The sequence below is a fragment of the Pseudorasbora parva genome, chromosome 25 (assembly GCF_024679245.1).
Source record: "Pseudorasbora parva isolate DD20220531a chromosome 25, ASM2467924v1, whole genome shotgun sequence".
Lineage (NCBI taxonomy): Eukaryota > Metazoa > Chordata > Actinopteri > Cypriniformes > Gobionidae > Pseudorasbora > Pseudorasbora parva.
Window position 1 is genome coordinate 7,811,654 of NC_090196.1, and position 15,034 is coordinate 7,826,687.

The following is a 15,034-nucleotide window of genomic DNA, read 5'->3' on the forward strand; positions in this document are numbered from 1 at the left end:
GAATATTGGGTAATTGTGTTTTATTTGTGATGATGCAGTGAAACATGTCAAATTGTGCTATTTTCATGGTTTATCTTTTTTTTATGTGGTTCAGATACAATAATATTTTAGTTTCTATTTATTAAACCTTCATTGTATCAACTCAAATTTTTAATTTCAATAAACTCAAAATTTTAAGGCAACTAGGTTGCTTACATTTTTAAGTTAAACCAACAATATTTTTTTAAAGTGTTAGAAGCAGAAAAACTGTGCGTTCACACCAAAATTAAAAATTTTGCCCTGCCAACGGCACTGTAGAAAGATTTGTGCACACGCTGACGCATTCTGATGTAAATCAAATGTTTGGTCTTTTTTTAAAACTGTATTTAAAGGGGCTACAAAACCAAACAAACATGTTGATCAGCATTTGTGCAGACTGATCACTAGTAGGGTATAAGTTAACCTCATGAAATGATTTAAATGTTAAATTAAAAGATAGATAGATAGATAGATAGATAGATAGATAGATAGATAGATAGATAGATAGATAGATAGATAGATAGATAGATAGATAGATAGATAGATAGATAGATAGATAGATAGATAGATAGATAGATAGATAGATAGATAGATAGATAGATAGATAGATAGATAGATACACTCTCAGAAAAAAAGGTACAGTTCTGTCACTGGGGCGGTACCCTAAGGTACAAAAGTGAAAAGGTACATCTTTGTACCTTACTCACCCCTAAATGGTTCATATTAGTACCTTAAAAGGTACATATCAGTACTTTAAGAGTGCAAATTAGTACCTTAAAGGTACATAGTAGAACCTTAAAGGTACATATTAGTACCTTTTTGGTTTTGTACCTTAGGGTACCGCCCCAGTGATAGAAATGTACCTTTTTTTCTGACAGTGTAGATAGATAGATAGATAGATAGATAGATAGATAGATAGATAGATAGATAGATAGATAGATAGATAGATAGATAGATAGATAGATCGATGGAAAGAACTTAAAAGCCATTTGTGTGGTGTGGCTTTTGTGCTCATGGTTAAGTTTATAGAAGTTTAAACATCTTGATGATCTTCATTAACTTGTGTGCAGCCTATATTACAATAACTGTCCTGGTTAATGTGTTGCATAATGTTAATACACATCAACAACTCACCAGGAACTCCAACAATTTCAGACACATTGGTCCACGCATATTTTATTATAATTTTTTTGTCCCTGTACACAAAAAGTGGCATGTCATAACTGATCGGGAAACCTGCCAAAGCAATGATCAACCATTTTGCTTGGAAACAAAAGTGGTCGGAACCAAAGTTTACACGACTGCATTCTCTGGAATCCTTTGAAGCGCTCTCGCCAGAGCTTGCCGCTAAACTATGATGGCTAGATGACTGAGTCAGAGCATTTCCAAAACTGCAGCTATTGTGGGGTGTTCCCGGTCTGCAGTGGTCAGTATCTATCAAAAGTGGTCCAAGGAAGGAACAGTGGTGAACCGGCAACAGGGCCAAAGCTCACTGATGCACGTGAGGAACGAAGGCTGCTGGCCGTGTGGTCCGATTAAACAGACGAGCCACTGTAACTCAAAATGCTCAGTAAAAAGTTAATGCTGGTTCTGATAGAAAGATGTCAGAATACAAAGTGCATCGCAGTTTGTTGCGTATGGGGCTGCATAGCCGTAGACCAATCAGGGTGCCCATGCTGACCCCTGTCCACTGCCGAAAGCAGCAACAGTGGACATCAGAACTGTACCACGAAGCAATGGAAGAAGGTGGCCTGGTCTGATAAATCAAATTTTCTTTTACATACATTTTTTCTTTTAAGTGGATGGCCGGATGTGTTTGCGTTGCTTACCTGGGGAACACATGGCACCAGGATGCACTATAAGAAGAAGGCAAGCCAGCAGAGACCATGTGAAGCTTTTGGGCAATATTCTGCTGGGAAACCTTGGGTCCTGCCATCCATGTGGATGTTACTTTGACACGCACCATCTATACACTCTTAAAAATAAAGATTCTTAAATGGATCTTTGGCAGGGTGTATGGTTCCATGAAGAACCTGTAATGTCCAAATAACCTTTACATTGCACAAAAGGTGCTTTGAAGTGCAAAGAGGTTCATTAGACTATACAATGGTTAGAAAAAAATGGTTCTTTAAAGAACCTTTAATCAAAACGGTTCTTTGGGAAACCAAAAATGGTTATTCTATGGCATCATTTTGAAACCCCATTTTTGGTTCTTCCTGTCACCTTTATTTTGAAGGGTGTAACTAAGCATTGTTGCAGACCATGTACACCTTTTCATGGAAACAGTATTCCCTGGTGGCTCTGGCCCTTTTTTAGCAGGATAATGCTCCTGCCACAAAGCACAAATGGTTCAGGAATGGTTTGAGGAGCACAACAACGAGTTTGAGGTGTTGACTTGGCCTCCAAATTCCCCAGATCTGAATCCAATCGAGCATCTGTGGGATGTGCTGAACAAACAAGTCTGATTCATGGAGGCCCCACCTCACAACTTACAGGACACAAAGGATCTGCTGCTAACATCTTGGTGCCAGATACCACAGCCCACCTTTAGGGGTCTAGTTAAGTCCATGCTTCGACGCGTCAGGGCTGTTTTGGCAGCAAAAAGGGGGACCAACAAAATATTTCTCATAATGTTATGCCTGATCGGTGTATTGACAATAGAAAATTTACTTTTTTTGCCAATGAAATTTCAATGAAAAAGGGACCAAAACACCACAAAGCACCTTAAAATATACAATTATATTATATTGCACTATTATGATAATGGAAAAATACCACTGGTTTGTCTGGTTGATAGTTGGATATTCTGCTTTAATGATATTTCATGTTATGTTATGTTGTGTTTTTACTTGGAGCTTGACAGACATGGTCACTATGAAATGTGCAATTTCATGTTTTGTGTTGCATGGAAAAAATAAAAGCATAAGGGTTTGGAACGACATGAGGGTGAGTAAATAATGGCAGTACCATCTGTCTCTGGTGAAATAATAATGCTTACATTTATGATTATGTAATATAATAATGATTACATTTGCTATAATAAATTATTTTGTGTAATAAAGATGTATTAAAGCAGCTTTCAAAAAATGCTTTGACAGCACATGCAAAATGCACAAAAGTTTCACAGGTTTATCATCTAAACATCCCCAATATGATCACTTGATTTAGGTGAATTAATACGGCGGGCAAACATTTGAGATCACAATGTAAATGATTATTAATGTTGTAAAATTAATAAGACATAATGTTCTTCCCTGTTAGGTCCCTAATCAAATAAGCAAACTATGCTCTTTGGAACATTCTCATGCTGGATAACATGAATCATCATGAACAAACATTCAGATTTGTGTTTTTCAAAGAAAGTTTGTTTGTATTATTTCTCCATATCTTTTTTAGATAAATGGTATCAATCTCAGACAGGTTTGTTAAATAGTTTGCAGGTCTACTTGGAAACCCTATTTAAAGAGGTTGTTCCACATTATTAAGCAAGTCACAGTTCTCATGCAATATGGAGAGGAAAAAAGATCTTTCTGAAGATAAAAAGCATGAAATGGTGCAATGTTACGCAAAACTAATATTGTGTGAAAACTGAATGGAGATTATCAAACTATCTTAAGAGTTGTGAGTAATTTAGAGCACAAGAGAACTTGGTCAGATAAAAGTTTATTAAGAAATGTTTCTGTCAAAAATAAATAAATAAATTGTATTAAAAGCCACTGTTGAGCATTCATCAGGTTCATGCAAGCGATTCATTTGTTCAGTTAAACACGTTACAAATATTTAATGCAATTTTCGCAGCATCCGTTTTTTTCTGTCATCCTTTGGCTGCGGTACAGTATATGAAAGAACTAACGACAAGAAAATCCCTTACTTAAGACTGAACATCTGCATTTACATACATTTTAACTTCAATGACATCCCATTCTTAATCCGTAGGGTTTAATATGGAGTTGGCCCACCCTTTGCAGCTATAACAGCTTCAACTCTTCTGGAAAGGCTTTCCACAAGGAGAATAGGAGTGTGTTTATGGGAATTTTTTTGCCATTCTTCTTGAAACACGGTTGTTGGACGAGAAGGCCTGGCTCTCTCTCCGCTCTAAATCATCCCAAAGGTGATCTATCGGGTTGAGGTCAGGACTCTATGCAGGCCAGGCAAGTTCCTCCACACCAAACTCACTCATCCGTGTCTTTATGGACCTTGCTTTGTGCACTGGTGCACAGTCATTTTGGAACAGAAATTGGCCATCCCCAAATCGTTCCCACAAATTTGGGAGCATGAAATTGCCCAAAATGTTTTGATCTGCTGAATCATTAAGAGTTCGTTTCACTGGAACTAAGTTGCCAAGCCCAACCACTATACGTAGTATTCAGTATAACCACTAACAGATGACCGTGGAATATTTAGTAGTGAGGAAATTTCATGAATGGACAGGTGGCAGCCTATCAGGGTACCATGCTTGAATTCACTGAGCTCCTGAGAGCGACCCATTCTTTCACAAATGTTTGTAGACGCAGTGCTTTAATTTATACACCTTTGACCATGGACGTGATTGGAACACCTGAATTCAAGGATTTGGAGGGTTGTCCTAATACTTTTGGCAATATAGTGTACATGAAGACTAATTTTGAAATAGTTTTATTTACTCATGAATCTGGTTGGTTGGTTGGTTGGTTGGTTGGTTGGTTGGTTGGTTGGCTGTTTGGTTGGTTGGTGGCCACCACATTCCAGCAAAGACAAGTTAATGGTTGATGATTTGGACTGGATTGTGAGATGGAAGGTCCCTTTAGGGTCTCTGAAGGTGTCAGCATGACTTCTGCAAGATATGTGGAGATTATAACTGACATTTTTTTGCTATATGGTATAAAAACAATGAAATAAGACACCACATCAATAAAACAGTTCTTCACACACTGTAGGCATTTTTATTTGGTTAAATGTGGCTGAAATGCAACTTTATGGACAACTGCCAGACTGTATGAGGTTCTTGACACTCCAGAAGCTTCAAATACCTGTTTCCTGCTCAACAGTTGCTTTTTTATAGCTGTCCTTTTAATAAAATTATTTTTTGACAGCAACTTTCCTTAATAAGCTTTTATCTGACCGAGTGCTGATAGTTTGATAATCTCCATTCAGTTTTCACACAATATTAGTTTTGCGTAACATTGCACCATTTCATGTCTTTTATCTTCCTCTCCATATTTCATGAGAACTGTGACTTGCTTAATAATGTGGAACAACCTCTTTAAATAGGGTTTCCATTTACCTAAGTAGACCTGGCAAACTATTTAACAAACCGCTTTATTTAAAAATATATATATATAAAAAAAAAATAATACAAATAAATTCTGAATTCTGTTTATTGTTGAAATCCTGCTGATATGTCAGTTGGGTAAAGATGAACATAGTGTAGATGAAAATGTTTTATTGAAGTCAAAAATATTATTTAATATCATTTATGCCAACAAAACTAGCTGTATGGGTTCAGTCAGGAAGAAATCACTCTTTAAGGTAACAATTGCATTTATCACTTCTTGGATTCTGCGCACGTGGGGATGTCAATGTGACTTCAGCCAGATGCAAAGTTTGCAAGAGCTTGCTTGACTTCATCTGAGTTGAACCCTAGCGTGCGGAGCTGACGTGCTGTCAGTTGTTCACCGTTTGGTCACATTTTAGTGCCTTTTCCTTCGTTGACACACTTCTGCAGTTCAGCCAGTGCAGAAAAGATGCTAAAAGCATCAAGGAAATTCTTTGTAGGTCTACTAAATCATTTACGACAATAAAAACACGTACACTTGCACATGACTCAAACATGTTTGATAAAATGTTTTTTATTGATATTAAAAATGAAAGTACATGAATTGTGCATTTCGGACATTCTAGCGTGCAGAGGTTAAATCAATTAAAATACACACAGGCCGCGTGGGCTACTGATATTAAACTGTTGCCAATGAAAGACAAAAGATCCCTTCATTTTTAGCGCAAAAGGGGCGCGTTTTCCTTACAGCGCCTTTTCCGCACGGAAAGTTAAGTAACCAGTTTGGAAAGAACAACAGTGAATGCAGTCCTTGCAGGAATAACATAATAGAAAAATGGCAATGTCTCTGGAAATATGGGATGTTCGAATAATAAAAATAATGATAGTAATTATAATAATTGCACTGCTTCGTCACAACTGATATGAATCAGATAAATATTGGATTATCAAGGCAGAGGGATACACCGCAGGCACTTAGACCTAAATTTCAAGGTACTAAGCGATACTATAGTATCATTTTTTGACCTTAAGACGGGGCTTATACAAGAAACGATGTTGGCTTGTTGTCCTTGTTTGAGAAACCACAAAGAAAATGGCCTTGTATTGGGTTTTTGAACATAAATCCGCTGATATTTCCTGAGTATTAGGGTAGATACGTATGGTAGCCCTTCAACAACTGAGATGAAGATAGATGGAGGACTTGAAAAAACGGATTTAGGGCATATTATTGTAAAATGGTGAGACTGAGGGGACGTATAAACAGTCCTCTCTTTGTGACATCATAATTGATCTTGGTGACATCATAATAGATTTTTAACTTGGCAACAAGAAAAAGCACTGAACTTGGGACAGGCTCTTCTCATCCCCAAAAACATGGCATACCTTAGAGACGCCAAAAAATGACAATACGAGAATTGAAAATGGCACTAAAGTGGCTTAAACTGTATCGGGATTGTGTACAATCGTGGCATATAGAGACCGGGTATATCCAGATCCATGTGAGGAAAGTTTTTTTTTTTTTTTTTTGTAGTTGATTTTGTTTTTTTATAAACAGAAATCCATTTGGCAGATTAAAAAGCCATGCGGGAGGGAGAAAGAGAGAGAGAGTATTCTGAGTATGTGCCTATTTTTGTATTACAACATGCCTAAGCAATCCAGGCTACAGCTGCTGTTAAAATATTGATTTTAAAATAGCTCTGTGGCGAACCAAAAGGAAAAAAGGAAATATTTTTTTGGTACAAAGCATCTACAAAAAGCATTTACATGTAAAATGGAAAGAAAAAAAAGAGAGCATATAAAATAAAATCCATCAGTTGAGCATCAGTGCTATGTATATTACTGTATTTGGACTGATTTTAATATATAATTTTATAACAAAATAAATAATGCCTTTATACAGTGCCCATATTTGTACTTAAACAAACAAACAAAAAGAAGCTTGGCGGCTCATTACGCAAGATACAGCTCAGACTAAAAGAATATTACATGATGTCCCTGGAAACTAATTATAATATATATTTCCATATTTATTCTATATATATTTTATATATATATTCAAGTATTTGTTTCTCAGGCAAAAGCATGTGAATACTACGGATAAACGTTAAAAATATGTTAGTCGACATTATTGCGTTTTTTCCCTTTGAATTGATATTTGTGCCTTTTTTTCTTCTTCTTCTTCTTCAGAACTGTAAAATAACGTTACAAAAACACAAAGCCTATTTTGCAACAACAAGAATGTCACGGTACCAGAAACCAAACAGGGCTTTTTTTTTTTTTTTGCTTTTTTTTTTTCCTTTAAGCGTTTTCACGAAAAAGAACATAGAAAATACAAACAATCCCACTTTTTCAAGGTCACAATGTCCCTCTTTCCTGCAGTGCAAAGCAGGGGTTTTGTGCAGCCACGCTCGAAAGGAGGCGAGTTCTTCACGTCCAGGCATTTGAACATGATCCCTTCAGCGTCCCCACACTGCTCCTTCCTTCATCGCAACGGCAGCGTCGGGACACGGGGCATACGTCGCGTGTCTCATGTACGCATCGGCATGCGGCGATATCCCCGCAGCCACTCTTGTTTTCTCTTTCCAAAGTCACACTTTCCTTAAAACGGAAAGCTTAATAAAGTTTCAAAGGAAAAAAAAAATCATGCTTTTCAACCCTTTCTCCTTTGAGTCCATTCCCAAAGCTAGCACCATGACATTTTTTGAGCTACACGTTCATAGTCCATAAAAAAATAGTGCCTTTTTTTATTTACTTAACAAGAACTTTGACGTAATCCGTGGCGATGTGCAATTCGCAGACACTTCTCTGCTTTTCATTTGTGATTACAAGGTGCTGGAACAGGAATCTAATTTTACAACAATTCCTTACAGTGTGGATGTCCCTTTATAGTTACAGGTGCAAACTAATATTTAAAAAGGACTAAAAGAGAGATACGTTTGTCTCGGGAGAATGCAGTGGAATGGGTTCTTTCATGCTAGCTCGAGCTGTTCCTCGCGTTCTGATGTCCTCCGAACTGGCGTTCCGCAACTTCTTTGCTTTTTCTTTTGCTTCTTCACCTGAATTGAGTTCCTTTCGTTTATAATGTGCCTTTTTGTTGGTGAACGAAACAGCAAGAATAGAAACTTGAAGAGCGTGTGAGCACGTCTGGTGGGGAAGGAAGAAGGGTTGTAGAGGACTGCCACAGAAATGACGTCAGAGACAAAAAGCTTTGATCCCCTAGTCTGTTTTTATCGACTCTGTGCAAATGATCCTGGTTTCACTTGTGGCTGACGTAGTTTTCTGTGGGAAGAAGGATGGGCGGCAGCTTGCTGGGAAGCGTGATGAGAGGCCTGTGGTGGTGCAGTTGCTCCTGGGCCTTGATTCTCTCCGCCTGCCGCCTAAACTTCTTGGCCCGCAGGATGGCAGGGACGCCCCTCCGTAGCCTCTGGGCGGCCTTCCGTTGCCACACGTCGTATTTGGAATATTTCACAGTCACGTGCTTTCTTGGGACCTCCTGTTGCGAAAGTAATAGTAGCGTTAGAAAATGTTTTCTGAGACAGGTTGAAATTATCACAGAAAGTTCTACGATTGCTTGGAAGATCTCTAAAAATGATTCAAAACTCTTTTAACCTCAAGAAATATAATTATAATATAATTTTGCAGATATTTTGCCAAAAATCAAGTCAAGTCAACTTTATTTATATAGCGTTTATACAATGACGATTGTTTCAAAGCAGCTTCACAGTGTTAAACAGGAAAATATTGCAACAAAATTTGATTCGGCTGTACAGTCGTTCTGGAGAAAACGGTGATGTCTTATTATTTAATTTATTTATTTTAATTTATCATAAAGCGTCAATGTTGGCAGATCAGTATTATAGTTTAGACAATTAATTGCAACCTAATAAATTAATTGTATTTAGATATCTAGTTGAAAACGAAATGTAACACCTTAATTTTTTAAAAGCCTAGTTCACCAAAAATGACAATTCTTCCATCATTTACTTCCAAACATTCTCCTTCTTAAAGGGTTAGTTCACCCAAAAATCCTCACCCCAATGTCATTCCACACCCGTAAGACCTCCGTTCATCTTCGGAACACAGTTTAAGAAATTTATATTTAGTCCGAGAGCGTATGCAAGTGTATGCACACTATACTGTCCATGTCCAGAAAGGGAATAAAAACATCATCAGAGGAGTCCATATGTGACATCAGTTCATTCATTAGAATCTCTTGAAGGATCGAAAATACATTTTGGTCCAAAAATAACAAAAACTACGACTTTATCCAGCATTGTCTTCTCTTCCCGGTTAGTTTTCAAACCTCAAATAAAGATTCAAGCGGTAATGAATCAGCGTATTGATTCATGATTCGGATCGCCAATGTCATGTGATTTCAGCAGTTTGACACACGATCCGAATCATGAATCAATACGCTGATTCATAACCGTTAGAAACTTTGTTTGAGGACTGAAGACAAACCCGGAAGAGAAGACAATGCTGAATAAAGTCGTAGTTTGTGTTACTTTTGGACCGAAATGTATTTTCGATGCTTCAAGAGATTCTAATGAACTAACTGATGTCACATATGGACTACTTTGATGATGTTTTTATTCCCTTTCTGGACATGGACAGTAGAGTGTGTATACACTTGCATGCACTCTTGGACTAAATATATAATATCTTAAACTGTGTTCCGAAGATGAACGGAGGTCTTGCGGGTATGGTACGACATTACGGGGAGTCATTAATGACATGAATTTCGTTTTTGGGTGAACTAACCCTTTAAGTCTATACAATGCTCCACAGAAGAAAGCATGTAGGTTTGGAAGGACATGATGGTGAGGAAATTATTAACTTTGGGCAAACTATCCCTTATATATTTTATTTAAAGGGCTATCAATTTCTTATATTGACAAAGAACAACATTCAAAATTAAGAAAGACAATGAAGGAGATAATGGCACAGTTTTTCCCCAATGTCTTACTAGCTAGTCAACATCCAGGTCATTTTCAAGACACTGGTTTTGTAACCCAATCCAAGTATGTGATGTAAATCTACAGGAAAATGTCAACCTATAAATGACCTCTTGCTTATATCATATCATTTTCCACTTGGTCAGCAGTTTTAGGGCAATACTTGCTTACTAGTTCCTTACTCTGGCTCACTGTTTTCTTTAAACCCACATGCCAGGATGGACAAGTTCAGCAGAAAGAACAGGACAATCGAGATGTTGCGTGTGATAAAGTACTGGAGAGTTGTTGTTGATTCCCACGGTCCACCTACCTGTTTTAATGCGGGCATCACCGGGATGACCTGTAGGGATGTTGCTGAAACGTCCCTCTCTGACTTGGCAGGTTTAGCGCAGTACTGTTCTAGTAGAGCTAGGTTGCAACTGCTAAAACAACACTCTTCCACAATCCCACGGTTTTGAGAACGCCGACTGTTCGACCTGCTAGTTGGTCGACCTGCAGGGACACAAATGAAGATCATGAGTTTATGGACTCAATACACTCTGGTCACATGTCAGACAAAATTGATGAAGAAAACAGCTTAATGAGATAGATCACCCAAAAATGTCCTCACAAACCTGTGTTTTTAAACCTGTTTGTATCCATGCAGTGAAAGTCAGTGGTGACCAATTTTCCTTTGGACCCCATTGCCTTTCGTTGCATGGTCAACAGTTCTTCAAAAGTCTTCTTATGTGTTTCAGAAAGTCATACAGGTTTGGAAGGACATGATGGGGGAAGTAAATGTTGGCAGAATTATACATTCTTGATTAAACTATTCTAGCCTAAACTGGTTTGCTGGTCTACCAGCCTGAGCTGGCTTGACTGGTTTGGGGCACATGACAATCAGACCAGCTGACTGACCAGGAAACTCTAATGGAAAAGCCTGATTTAATCAGCCATGACCATTCATGTTTTAAATTCCCATTTCTCTGAGACTTGCAAAGCTGGTTTTTAGCTGGGTAAACAACTAGCCATCCAGAGTGACCAGCTGAAAAGTGAAAAAGCTCTCAAGAACCAGCCAAGAAACAAGTATATTAGCGACTGATTTATTTATTTTTTCAGCCAGCTGGAGATCCAGATGAAAACACTAATATAGCATGCTGGAAGACCCTCTCGAACAATCTAGACTAGGGGAAAACAGAGCGTTTGGCTGTTTTAACAAGAAAAAATCTCAGTATCTCCAAAGAGTTGCCATCAAACGTTCCACAAACCCTACAAACAACTCAATGTAAATCAAGCTACAGTGGCCTGGTTCCATTGTCCAAGCAGATTTCATTATCGATTCATTGTGTTTTGACTGGGACGCATCTGCGGCGTATAATCTGTGGCATAAAATGGAGTCTGTTTATTTGTTTTCTCGTCTGGACTGATCTTGTTACGCGTCTAATTGAGCTATTCGAAATCTGTTTCGAAGAATTCGCCGACAACCCTGCAACGCGGTCCCAGGAATGGAAGATCGAAAGCCAGCAAAAAACACAGCAAGAGAGAGTTGAAGGGCAAAAGTCTTCGCTTCTGTTTGGATGAGTAAATGGTGGATATCCTTTGACCTTGTCCTTTGCCAGCTCAGCAGAGATAAAGAGAGCATGAAAGAGAGGAGGGGGGAGGGGTGGAAGAACAGACTTGGCATGAAAGAGCGAAGCTACAGGACACAGTAATGGAAGGGGAGGCGCAGGTCCGGGAAAAAGGAAGGAATAATTGATTTCCAGTCAAATATAATGTGAACGATCTGTGCTTCTCACAGCCGCAATGATCTGAAAGTGTGTTCTTGATTGTAGGATGGGAAACATTGAGGAGTGGATCTGGTGGATGGAGGGGGAAAATCTGCGCTGGCCCAAATTGGATAATGATCTTTCGGGGTAGTTAGGCTTCTGTGGACAAAAGAACACAAAGGCCTTGTCTGTTTGTCAGTGCTGGCGTGAGGAAGACGGCAAATATTTAAAAAGTTGTGCTCCCGAACCCCCTCCGTGTGTGTGAGCTGTTTAAAACCAGCAGATGTATCTGGATCTGGATCTGGATCAGGATCGTACAGTCAGCAATCTGAACTAGTGCGAAGCTATTGGTTAGTATCCGTTACGCTAAACTAGTAATGAAGCTGTCTCAATCCATCCAGCCGTGTAAGAGGACAAACAGCTTTTTTTCAATTGAGTGTAGCCTGGGAACATTTCTGGAGAGGTGAATGGAATGCCACTTGGGTACTATTACTTTCCCTGGCGGAATGTGCAAGTAAACAACCAGACCATTGTGGCTCATTTAGCATCCCTTTCATATGCAATCACAGATATCGCGAGAGAATGCGCCCAGTCAGCACAATCTGCAGAGACTTCGCTCGTAACTCTGGTCACTGGTGACATACAATTGGCAGGGCTCGCGACTAAAAGCAAAGAAAACCCAGAGATGTGCAAATGTACGTACTGAAATAGAAGCCTCTGTCTTCGCACACAAACTGCAGCGCGTCCACCAGCTCTCCGCCACATAACGTCTCAGCTGAAGCGACTTCGAAGGCAGACAGGGTTAAAAACACTATGCAAATGGGCATCCGTATGGACCAGTACATCTTCATGACCTGTGGAGATAATGTGTTTTAGTTAGTTTAGATGCTTGTGCATTGCATTTTTAATATAATGCTTAACATGATACCGAACAACTATTATTAGCTTCCTCAAGGCATTGAATTTAGTAATGCAAAACTATGACTGCATGCATGGCCCTCGACTTTTCAGCTATCTGCTTGATCACATGGTCAAAACCTGTGTCAATATACAGTATGGAAAGCATGTATACACGCAACACTGGAATCATGTGTCATTCTATAAATGCATGTAGGTTTTAGCAACAAAAAAGAGGCCAGTCTTATGAATAACTAATATTTGTTTCTTCAATGCATTGAATTCAACGAATGCAATAGTTAATACACCCTGGGAAATGGTAGTAATGCATTTGATTTTTCACTAAAAAGGTGACGAGTGCTTCCTTTAGTGGTGGGCATTGGTTCCTTTAGTGCGTTGAAATCGCCAATGCAATCCTTCAAACACGCTGGGATTGTACATGCATGGATCGACTTTTTAATTAACACATGAAGATGCTTATCCAGGTCGAAAAACGCTTTTATCTCCACTTGTACACTCTTACACAACGTTCAACAAGTTGCAAGACTGCTCAATAAACACAGCTATCTCATTCCTCACAACTCAGCATATAATTTCCTTAAACCCAGTTTAAAGTGCTGTCGCCCCCTTGCGCAACTTCTTTCCCGTGCGCGCGTATCCTGAATGAAGTGTCAAGTACATTTTTATTTGTAAAGCGCTTTACTACACATTGGTTCAAATCCGCTTTACAAAAAAATCAATGTCATTTTTTTGTACAATATCTCATACTCCACATTTAGCGCTGTCAAGGTGTTTAGAGCTGTTATCAAGAGTGTCAAAAAATATCTCCGTTGCATTACGCGAACTGCTCGTGCATTCAAATCTCTCAGTTTCCAATCCAATTTCTAATATATATTATTTTTAATTTATTTATTTTTTTTTAGAGAGAAAGAGAGAGACTAACTAACTCAATCATCTCCAGATACGTCCAAGATTTCCCAAAGGTTGTTAAAAGATTTTCTTTACCTTATTTAAGAAACTGTCTGTTCTCAAGCAGGTATGGCAAACAGAATGATGTTTTAGTTGGTCCTCCATGACAATGGTTAAAAAAAGGCGGTGCTGTTGTATTTGGTTGAAAAGGTCTGTTTAGTTTCCCCAGTTGGTGTTAGAATGTTGTGTGGAGCTGTCCCAAAAATCAGGCGACAGGCAAAAGTTCTGTGAGAGAAGTATTATATACCCAAACCCGCCCCTTAACACCCCCCTCCCTACTGGTGCGCATGTCCGTGAGAGAGGTAAAACTCGAGGTGGTCAGTGGCTCTCCAGCAGTCCAGCCGAGCTCCCTGCTGCTGTTTTCCAAGAATTCTAGATCACAAAAAGGTCAATGAACATTAGAAAATGTTCTTTCCTAAAATATTGAAACGGAAAAATCATTATTTTAACGCCATCTCAGCCATAATAAATACAATAAAACTATTGTACAATAAAATACAAATAAACAAGTAAACAAGACAACGTTCGAAATCGCAGACACGCACAAGCCATCAATATGAGTGTACTTATCCAGCAGACAGAGTTCTGACAGGACAGTCGATGTGTAACACTTTACAATGGAAAGTGCCCGGATGGTGAGGAGAGAACATGAAACGCTGTACGCCGTCATTTCCTCTGATATCCACCTGCCTTATCGATCCTCGCGCGAATAGTGGCTGTAATGATGGTAATTCACTTTACAGCCTGACCCATTCAGAGCACTGAGAATATAATGAAGAATTAGCTGGACTTGAATTGAACTTAAATTGGTTTGATTGAATTAAGTTGGAAATGTCATCCATCACCTGGCAAAGCAATAAGGGCCATTATTTGATGCAGATGTTATTCTTCATGGACACTAGTCTCCATCTGATATGAAATGCAGGGCCAAAATGTCTACTACTGCCTTTCTAAAACTTCTTTTAAAATGGGTTTAAATCATAATTAATATGTGAATAAATCCCATATGGGAATATAATACACTTTAAAATAATAAATATATAATATGTAACATATACATAATAAAAAATCTACATTGTATAACATATATATATATATATATATATATATATATATATATATATATATATATATATATATATATATATATATATATATATATAAACAGAAAATAATAAACTTTAATATAATAACAA

The 15,034-nt window shown here is 38.3% G+C and overlaps 1 protein-coding gene across 1 annotated transcript; it reads right to left on the bottom strand.

The window, feature by feature from the left end:
• Positions 1–5,828: 5,828 nt before the first annotated feature.
• On the bottom strand, positions 5,829–14,046 carry igf2b (insulin-like growth factor 2b). The gene is made up of 4 exons (XM_067435797.1): positions 13,875–14,046; positions 12,676–12,826; positions 10,538–10,719; positions 5,829–8,765 (listed from the first exon to the last, which is right to left on the bottom strand). Exons 1-4 carry the CDS (start codon positions 13,941–13,943, stop codon positions 8,529–8,531), a joined length of 639 nt encoding a protein of 212 aa, XP_067291898.1. The 5' UTR covers positions 13,944–14,046; the 3' UTR covers positions 5,829–8,528.
• Positions 14,047–15,034: the final 988 nt, after the last annotated feature.

Coding starts and splice junctions, on each gene's coding strand:
- igf2b (XM_067435797.1), bottom strand. CDS start 13,943: ATGGAGGACCAACTAAAACATCATTCTGTTTGCCATACCTGCTTGAGA. Junction 10,720..12,675: donor AGACAGAGGCTTCTATTTCA/GTACGTACATTT, acceptor GTGTCCCTGCAG/GTCGACCAACTAGCAGGTCG. Junction 8,766..10,537: donor TGATGCCCGCATTAAAACAG/GTAGGTGGACCG, acceptor CTTTCGCAACAG/GAGGTCCCAAGAAAGCACGT.